Here is a 10173-nt window from a genome sequence, read left to right as displayed (position 1 = left end):
GCTGCCGTTCCAAGACGACGGCGTCCGGGAGCACAGGGAGCGGGCAGAGCTCTGCTGCCTTTGCAGGAGCTGCCGGGACTGCCTTGTGCGGCCCGACACTGCAACACGCTATCTCCACGTCCGGGACGCAGGTGCCCTCGTCCGCCTGCGGCTGGAGGTGTTGGGGAGCGTCGGGAGGCTCCTCCAGCAAGGCGGCACAGGGGGCCGGAGTGGCCGGCTGGGCGGGCAGCCCTGCTTTCAATGGAGAATACTCCAGCTGACCGCCGCTACCTGCTCCAGGATGTTTGGAGCAGATCCCTGTACCGCCGGCGCTGGAAACTCGGCCTGGCTTGGTAAGCCGGCAGAAGGTGCTGCAGCAGGAACTTGTGCCAAAGATGGAGAGGCCGTGACAGGGCTGTCACATAGACCTGCATTTAGGGGAAGCTGCTGAACAGCTAAGGCACCGGGCAGATCCGTCGCCACAGAGCTTGCTTGCTGCTCGTCTGACTGCTCCAGGTCTGGAAAGAACACAAACATCACATTAACTTTTTAATGAGCCACACAGAACCAAAGTAAGTCACTGTAAAACCTCCTGGCTAGGCGCAGTTCTAACCACAGCCTGCCAGATCCCACTAGCGATTCCCATCAGAAAGTAACTGTTATACAATTCAAATCAGAAGCTAAAATAGCAGTTTATACAGAAGTGTTTCCCTGAAAAGATACTGCTTATTAAAACAGCAGTGACTACAACTTCAGCTACATATAGCTTAAGGCAGAGTTAAAATACTGAGACTTTCCTGAAACTCAAAGGTTCCTAATTTGGTTCAATACCAGGAACATACTTAAAATGTGTGACTTGTACAAAATTCATCATTTTCTTCTGTCAACTAAATGAAATGAAACAATCACAACTCAGGTGAGAACAGAAGAGATGACACAGCAGCTTCAGAGAAGAAAACATTTTCTACGACGTCTGTAAATACCTGGCCCTTCAGACTGCTGTGTGCTCTGAGGTACTGGTGGAGAAAATTCTGGTGCATCAGTAGTAGGGTTTTCCACAACAGGACATATAATAAACCACCTTTTTCCAGTATGCAAAACTAGAGATGAACAGAAAGAAGTAAACACAATCATTTCCACTCACTCCAGATCATCTGTCAAAACCTAGTCTTAATTTCCACGTTTAGAAAGAAAATCAGGACTTCTGCTGTATTAGCCAGATTAAATCAATGGCTCCTAATCTGATTCTCACTGCTTCTGGGAGGGAGACTGTGATGCTTTCCAATTCTGCCACATATCTTAAGTTATCTGAAAATTTATTTTCAAGTGTTCATACCTTTAGAAGGGTAATAGTTACATACATGAAGGTTTTATTAACAATATTGCAGACGGTTTTCTCACAATGAAAAATTTGTTAATTTTGTAAAGTTTATCCAGCTTAATTTTTCCACGATGGAGTTTTTCTAGATAATATTTCCTTCCACATCTTACCTCAAGACTTGATATATGTAAACGGCAAACTAGAACCACAGACACTAGCTTTCATTAGTAGAAATATAATGTTATGTTAAAAAAGGCATACTGAGAAAATTATATGATGTTTACAGGCAAAAAATAAACCAGATCTTTTGAGCAGAAAGTCTAGTTTAGAGGATTCCCAGCTTCTGCATTTGTCAAAATAGTTCTAAATTATCCTTCTTCTCCTGTCAGCACGGAGCAAATACAAATACACAGTGCCACATGCAGTAACAAGAATTTTGGAAATGACACTTCTCCCTTCAGCAGAGGTTTCATTTTTCCAACCAGCATACACTTACAGAGAGAATCAGGAGCCAATTCCCTTCCCATTCCGTTTGTCTGTAAACCCCCTAAGATACAAATGCGTTCACAAGGCCAAGATCCCCCCTGTAACATCAAAGGAGCTGAAAGCTTATGGGTTAGAAATCTCAATTAAATTACGAATGCAAACAATCCTTTCGGTTTCTCCTGGAGATGTGGTTATTGGTGTGAGGAGAGTATGCTTGCCCCATACCTTCTTCACTTTTTCACCCGATTATCAGCTTGTATAATTCAGGGCTTCCCTCAGCATCCCCAGATGTTAGATTCATTCCAGGTAGCGAACCACAGGGACCACTGTTATACCCATATTTCTAGATATATTTCCAACCACCAGTAACTGGTGGATTTCTTCCTGAATCTAGCAAAATTCTGCATAAACTCATCCCTGCCTTACAGCTTCAGATTTAGTTTTTAGTCAAAGGCACATTTACCATTTTGTTGATACACGGGTGTCTTCATCTGAGACTGCCGCTTCTCCTGTTAAAAAAAACAAAACCAAAAAGACAACAGTGAAAGAACTAGCATTCTCATATCAATGCAAGAGGAGCATCATTCCAAAGAGCACTCATATTGTAAGCCTTAATAGATTAAAGCATTATTTTTCTAGCTAAGAAACCTTTTTTTTTTTAAACACAGGATGTAAAACTAATTTACAGTAGCCAGCTGTTAAGCAAAAAGGAATCAAACTAGAAATCTTGATGTAACATTTCTTACCTCATTCATTTCTAGTCTGTCGGTATCTTGTTGGGGACTTGTTCCCTGATCAGAACTTCGTTCTCCTTCTGTATCTTCACTGAGCATATCTTCTGCTTTATCAATGATATCTTTCATTTGTTCAATAAATGTCTCCTTTTCACTCTGCAATATGAATTCATTCTCTACCTATAAGGCCACATCAAAATAAAGAGGAAAACAGAAACGTTTTGATTAATGTTCCATTTCCACTGACAGAAAGCTTGCTCAACAAGCACACCTGAGACCAAGCTGGCTGAAGTAGCTTGGTGCATGACGATACCGCAGGCGGGCGCGTCACCAAGCCTTACCATGTAAGTAGCAATTTCCTCTGGCGCATCACCATCCAAATCAAACTTAAAAGTCACCATTTTGTGATTGTGTGTTTCAAGCTGGCATTCCACCATCTTATCTCCCGTGTTACAAACCTGCAGGCAAAGATTAACAACAGTTAGTTCTGGCAAAGCCAAAGGAACCCTCAAGTTACCCTCAAAGGGGCTGTACTTGCATTTAATATGGTCAGTTTTGGTCTGCAGGACTTCTCCTGGCGTGAACGGGCACGTGTAGATTTCTTATGTTTCTTCGAAGACTTTCCTTCTTGTTTTCCACTTCCTATTGCTCCTTCAAAGCTGTCACTCATCTCTTTACCTGAGGCAACATCTGGACTCATGTAACTTTAAGAGAAAGGAAAAAAACCCCAAATAAACCCACCATCACACATGATGGAGTTACGCATAGGTAAGACATGCAGCAATAGAGGCTGCAGGAGAAGTGCGCATCCGCACTGTTGGCTCCAACTGAGCCAGCTACTGAAAGATGCTCAGTGAGTGAAGGGAACATGCCAAGTCAGGCATGTACTCTGGCTACCACACCTACTAAGAAATCACCTCTTAACATTCCTACCAATACCACAGGGAAAGTCCCATCATTTTTAATACATCACTAGATCCCTCCTAATCCCTTCACCTCAGGGATCCTTACAGTCCCTTCTCTCAAACTGCACAAGTCCCTATTTTTCTCAGGTTCGGTTTTCTCAACTCCTGCCTGGCAGCACTCATAGCAGAAGGTCTCAACAGGGTCAGCTGATGTTTGTCAGAGATGAAGGAAAGGAGTGAGAAGTCAGTAAACATCCCCGAGGAGACTGCCTGTCCTCCCTCTGCAGTTCTCAAGGATCAGCAAGAAGGGTTAATGTCACAATATCCCAGGTGACCAGCTAGCAACAGTATATTGGTTTTAGAAGCCAAAACAGCAGCTGATAACAACCTTATTGTAATATGACATGTACATAAAACATCAACATGCAAGTAATTTGCAGAGGTTCATAAAACCAATGTCAAGAAGGAACCTTGTAAGGCCATCTGGCCTATTTCTTACCCCAAGGTAAGATCAGCTCTGTCTAAATCAGTCCTGAGGTTTGTGTAAACTGATCTTTCAAAGCTCTCGTGAGATTTCATAATCTTCCTGGACATGTTATTCCTGTGTTCATTTAGCCATACAAGCATAAAAGAATTTATGTCTAACCTATGGATCTTTCTTAAATTTAAGGTTTTTACTTCTTGTTCTGCGCTAGTTGCACAGAACAGCTTGTTTCTAATCCCTTCGCAGCTACCTTGTATGTGTCACTCATGTTAGAAAAGTGAACACGTTGCATTTCACGCATAGAATGAAGTCGAGATCACATCACATCCCTGCTGCAACTGCCAGTCATTTCATTCATGTGCCATTACCCTCCGCTCCACAAAAGCACAACCCAGCTCCAGCACAGAGTTACCTATGCACCTGGAAAAGGGACACCTCCCTCTAAGACTACGGGACATGTGCTGACACGGACTATCTGTGCTACTGCAGCCATGACAGCCAGCTTTTCAAACACAGCTCTGGAAGAGACAAAATAGAATTCAAAAGATGACTGAAAGTTTGATGTGCCTTTCTCCTACAGACTAGCTAAGTTAAAAAGAGTTCATTTTGTCTGTTTATAGCCAGAACTAACCTTTAGTCATGAAAAAAAAAAAATTCATTTTCCATGCAATATTTAAAAGCAGCAAATTCTTGGGAAAAAAGGTTCCATTTTGAGGTTACCGGGTTGCATTGACTTGTGTCAGGCTAACTTTTTTGGTGAGGTAGAATGAAAACAGTGAGAGAGAGGTAGAGGTGTCTTCAAAGTTCCTTAACTCATCTCTTCAGTAAAACAGAAAAGGGTCACTAAACTCCTAGCCCCAAAGCTTCATAATCAATAAGGACAAAGTTGGTGCAGGCTTTTGCAACAGGCAAGGCCTTCAGCTGCTTATGAATGCACACTATTCACGTTACCCACACCCAAACACTGAAAAATCTGTCTTACTGCTGGTACGTAAGCAGAAGCTGCTGCACAGGAGCAGCAGATGCCTGGGGAGGGGCTGCTGCCCATGGAGCAGCAGCCACTGCCCCCTTTCAGCCTCCCTCCAGTCCAGCAGGAAGCCTTCCTCTCCAGGGCTCTTCCTCACTGCTTCCTCTAAACCTTCCGCTTCTGAGTGCGGAACCAGGCAGATGAGGGCTGGCAAAAATCGAAATTCACTTTTGTTTCTCAGGAGTGCTGAGCTGGCTCTGGGGGTTATTTATTGTTACTTCTGTCACAAGCAATACTAGGCTTGAGCATGTCTGCAAATCCACAGAACGGGCTTTGGCCATGTGTTCTAACACTGGTAACAATACCTCTTAGTGGCTCAACACACAACTCTCACCATTCCCCGTAACACACCTGGGGGAAAATCATTACAGAAGGTGATACAGGCATACCCAGTTTATTCCCAAAGAGGGAATAAGCTATATACGCAGTTATACCAGCGTAGCATGTTTTTACACAGATTCAACAGCATCAAAACCAGGGACTGTACCACTTCAATTATCGCAACAAAAAGAGAAGTTACATGTTGAAATGAAAACTGCTGTATACACATTGAAGGCTTGGATGCAGCACCCAAACTCAAGAATTAAAAGAGCAGGAGGAACCAAAATAGGCACACGGCACAATGAATGTTTGCAGCTTTCTCCCCAGATGTGGACCCTTCCATCTTCTCCTGGTCATCAGCTCCTGCTACTCTTCTCTCAGCAAGGCCAAGGCCAGGCATTTAGCCCAGCCTTATAAAGAGAGAGAAAGGGAAAACAGCATCCAGAAATAAGTCATTTCTTATATCAAAGAGATTATAATGATACCTTTCACAGCTCTGTGACAGAGTTTGAAGTTTGTCCTGTATTGCCTGCTCCTAAAATATAAGAAAAAGTCATTTAAGTAAAGGCAATGTATTGGCAAATGAAAAACACTTTGAAAAAAGGTTTTGCTGCTGAGACATCAATAATCCTAAACCGCCCCGCTTAACCAATTCTTGGAACGGGAAAGAATAAGTGTCCCATTTTACCCTCCCAGCATTCCTTCTGTCCGAAGCATTGATAGCTGTGCACAACCACTTTCAAGGCAGAGCCCCTCATCTGCTAGTTCCCTTCTGCTGTCTCTAAAAGGGAAGAGGTGGTGAAAGAAACCCAAGAGTTCTCACCACAGCAGAAAAACGATTGCAGGGCAAAGCCACAGCAACACCTAATTTTATTTTGAATGGATATAATGTATAAGCTAATTTGTTTCATTACTTTGTATAGTTTCCTGAAATATGTTACATATTTTCATTGTATTTGGCTTATTGCGAAAATTACTGAGGAGCTTATACATAAAAGATGAAAATTCATCATTTAAAAGCACTGCCGTCACCCCCTGTCCTCTTGCTCTCCACACAACAGAAATTTTCCCTAAAAGCTTCCCTTTTCACTGGTTGCAGTGCTAGGACAGACACTGATAGCATGACTCACATCGGATAGACCTGTTTCCACAGAATTTGTGAGGACGATGCTACTGGTCCAGCTGTAGCAAACTTAACACATATGTCCACAGACACACACAGCTGTGTGTGTATATAATTGTAAGTATATACACACACCCCAAATATATCAATAAATATATACAGCCTTATATATATTTACATATATTTACAAGTAAGTCTATACATTCATTCTATAGACACACAGCTAGAAACAAGCAGCTTGACTGTCATCACTACATCTTAATACCAAAGCAGCTGGTAGACTGGAGTTAAAAGCTTAGTGGTTAACCAGTCAACTCCACTCGTTGCTTGTAAGGCCACACATATGTCATGCCAAGCTTGACTGCAGTTTCAATAAAACTGCAAAATTCATGAACAGCAAGAACACAGACATAACGTATCTAAGTTCTAGGAATGCACTCGATCAAGTGCCTTATAAAAATCTGATTTGCCTGATCAATTCAGATTGGTTTGGAAGTGTGTACTGCCACGCATTTAAACAAAAGATAAGAGAAAAATATTATGGCTGAGTAGCAACAAAATGCAATGTTTCAAATGCATACAGATAGGAAACTCCTCCTAGGCCCAAGGAAACCTTAGCAATATGTGTCAAAATCAGCACGGGGAGCCCGTCAATCAACCTGACCATCCTATGCTATGGGACTGATTTTAAATTGAAAAAGAGAAGGGAGTTAACTTACAGATGAAATGTGAGAATGAAGTTAGCAAAACACTGGTTAAATGTTCCTGGGGACATCATAAAGTGACAGGACAGATGTGCCTCAGGGGGCACAGATTTCTCAGGTAATATAGGACAACTCACCCCCCCATATCACACTGTGCAGTAGCAATGAGGTTTATTCAGATTTCCAGGATCTCTAATGGGATGGACCTTGCATTCAAGGCTCTAGCTTTGGCATCAGCATTGAACCTGACGTGAGCTGTGCATACAGGAAAAAAGCAGTTGGAGAAGAAATATCCTGAGTGAGGAATATGCCTGACACAGGCTTTACTTGTGGACTCTGCAAGTGAAGCACCATAGACGGGTTCTACCATTTCTGCTATATCTAACCTAAAGGATACAGAAACTGAGCAGGAAATGTACCTCACAGCATGAATATTTATTTGACAAAAATTAGACTGCCTCTAGAAGGACAGCCAAAAATGGGAACTAGGATCTAGATATAGTGTTATCAGCATCCTTCCTGAACATCTTCTGGAAGAGGAGTTAAGCTACACCTCTAATGAAATTTGTAGGCTGTACTGTGTAGTCAAGGCATGCAACAAATGCATGAGAGCATGGGCAAACCCAAAAAATACTTAGTTTGAGAAGACAGAAACTGCTACTTTGTGAGGAAAGGTAGCTCAGAACAGCGAACCTCAAGAGGAACAATTCTGCAAGCAGAATTGCTGAGGGACATTTCCATGCAGAAGTGGAGCACAAATTATACTTATGCAGTGAAATCTGGTACAAGTGCCAAAACCTTTGCTTACAGATTATCTCTTAAAGAGTTGAAGAGAAAGAAACATTCTGTCAAGACTGAAGGTTAAACAATTATGGGAGTGGAAGGAAAAGTCAAAATAGCAGACAGGAGGAGCCAACCATTTTAAAGAAGAACAATAAAATGTATCCTGCTTATATGACCAGTGAGAATTGAGAATGCCTAAGAATATCTGAAGAAACAACAATCTCAGGGTTAGACTAGAATTCAGCCAATAGAGGAGACAACAGTAAATGAAATGGGAATAAGGTTCAAGCTGAGGACCACAAAGAGCTTTTACATCGTAAAGAACCAGATTATGAAGCATTTTCTTACAGCAAATGGTGGTTGGTTGCACAAGTGCTCCAGACATTTAAAACAAGACTGGACAATACAGGGATGAAACTCCACAGAACAGCTTGTTACTGACCCGCAGCACTTGGAAGTAATTTTTGTCTCTATGCTTGTGCTCAGCTATGGAAAAACAGTAAGTTTAGTCCTGCTGCCTCATTACTTCAAGGAGACATTTCACAAGGTACAACATGCAGTTTCCAGCTTCATGTGGAACAGCCAATTATTTGCTGACAGAATGGTTAGCATCTAGGACAAGTGGCTCTATATGGTGAGGGGATAATCTCCCTTGTGAAATAAGCCCATTATTTCACAAAGGAGTAAGAAGGTTGAGGGTGAGGCTGGTGAATTACTTCGGAGGAAACGGCTCTACCTCTTGAGATGTCTCTGCGACTGCCTGGACAGCTGAGCAGGGGGCTGGGAGCTGCTGACCCAGCAGCTGGGAAAGATCAGGCTGAGGCTGCAGCAGACCAGAAGGCTGAAGAGGCAGACAGGGATCTATGGGGACAGGCGGGCTAGCTGTCGCAAGGCTGCCATGGATCTGTGAAATGCCTTCTGGAGCCATGTGGGGAAGCAACAGTTCAGGCTGCAACTGCAAAGGCGGTGACATGACTATCGAAGGTTGCACAGGCAGCTGGGCTCCAGCTTCCAAAGCATACTGAGTGCGTCCAGTCATCTGCTGTAACACAACAGACAGCTATTAAAACAAATCTCTCAACTGCTTGTGACTTACATGACAAGGTGTTAAAGCCACTGGAGTTCAGGAAGGAAGGATTACAACTCCGCAGTGAGACTGTGTGTGTGTGGCCTCTGCTTGCAAAGGTAACTACCTACAAGTTTAAACTTGCTTTAAAACAACCAAATAAAAATCTAAGGATTCTTCCTATATAATTATGACCATACATATGTTGCTCGGGCATTTGTAGAAACAAAACCATATTTTGCTACAAAAATTAAAATCTTAGGTTTGCTCTGCTTTCAAGAAGCCTACCACAATGTCCATACAGAGAAAAATATACTCAATCTAAATCAGGATTTCTAAAAAATATGCTATATATGCAGAATCAGTAGCTGGTATAGACCACACAATTAACTTTTTTACTGAATATATACCACTGTCATGTGGAACACATTGTTTTCCACTTAGTTTAAACATTCAAGACACAACTTAATTCTTGACATGCTAAGCACCAAGCTCCCAACCCTGCAAATACTTCCTTGTGTTACGCACACGGAGGAAGTTTCATTCATCTCAGTGGATTACTTCAGTGCATTAAAATAACCCATGTGCGTAAGTGTTTTGTGGGAACTGGACCGATGCATTTAGATGCCAACTACCTTAGAGACTATGTTGTTATTCTGCGTAACAGTTCTTTTGAGTTGTACATTTAACAACAGAACACTCTCCTGTTAGGTACAGCATGTATTTATCCAAGGGGACTGAGCTTGTGGGAAGAGAAAGAAGGAAAGAAAGGAAAAGCTGGAAGAAAAAAGGCTCTTTAGTGCTAGGTAAATTTTTACTTTTTTCAAGTGTCATCAACCTAGAGATTTAGACTATTTGAGGAATATGTTAAAGAAAATGTCAAGTCTCAGGTGAAAACTAGGCCACAGAGTTTTGTTACTGCATGCTCTGCAGATACAGGATATGAGCCAAAATTATTCCAGGATTTAATGTGGATAAAAATAAAGATGCCATGTGCTTCACAACACAACAGTCACATGACTGCCTAAGTGGAGGTTCTTAGAACAGCTAGAATAATTCATAAAATGTTTCAATGTACAATTTTCCTGGGCAAAGCCACACTCAGAGATGCCAAACATCAATGGCCAAAACAGCACTTTGTTGGAAAGCCTCTATTTACAGAAATCTCTCTCCTTTAAAAGTACTTTTAAACACTGAATTATGTGTTTCTGAATATTCCGCTGCACTTAACCATTTTGTT

General features: G+C 42.0%; 1 protein-coding gene across 1 annotated transcript in view; it reads right to left on the bottom strand.

Annotated features, from left to right (window-relative positions):
• LOC104516841 (serine/threonine-protein kinase WNK2-like) overlaps positions 1-10173 on the bottom strand; it is a gene marked incomplete at its 3' end in the record, with an annotated part of 84082 nt that overhangs the window by 2024 nt on the left and 71885 nt on the right. Inside the window, 9 exon segments of the mRNA XM_010161312.1 lie at positions 1-270; positions 273-497; positions 963-1079; positions 2250-2295; positions 2533-2700; positions 2862-2978; positions 3059-3224; positions 5743-5792; positions 8604-8909. The exon segment at positions 1-270 is cut by the window's left edge and continues 557 nt beyond it. Coding sequence (XP_010159614.1) covers positions 1-270; positions 273-497; positions 963-1079; positions 2250-2295; positions 2533-2700; positions 2862-2978; positions 3059-3224; positions 5743-5792; positions 8604-8909 — 1465 coding nt within the window.

This window comes from Eurypyga helias, unplaced genomic scaffold (genome assembly GCF_000690775.1).
Source record: "Eurypyga helias isolate BGI_N326 unplaced genomic scaffold, ASM69077v1 scaffold28991, whole genome shotgun sequence".
Taxonomy (NCBI): domain Eukaryota; kingdom Metazoa; phylum Chordata; class Aves; order Eurypygiformes; family Eurypygidae; genus Eurypyga; species Eurypyga helias.
The sequence above is the reverse complement of the archived record's forward strand: the minus strand, read 5'-3'. Positions and strand labels throughout refer to the sequence as shown.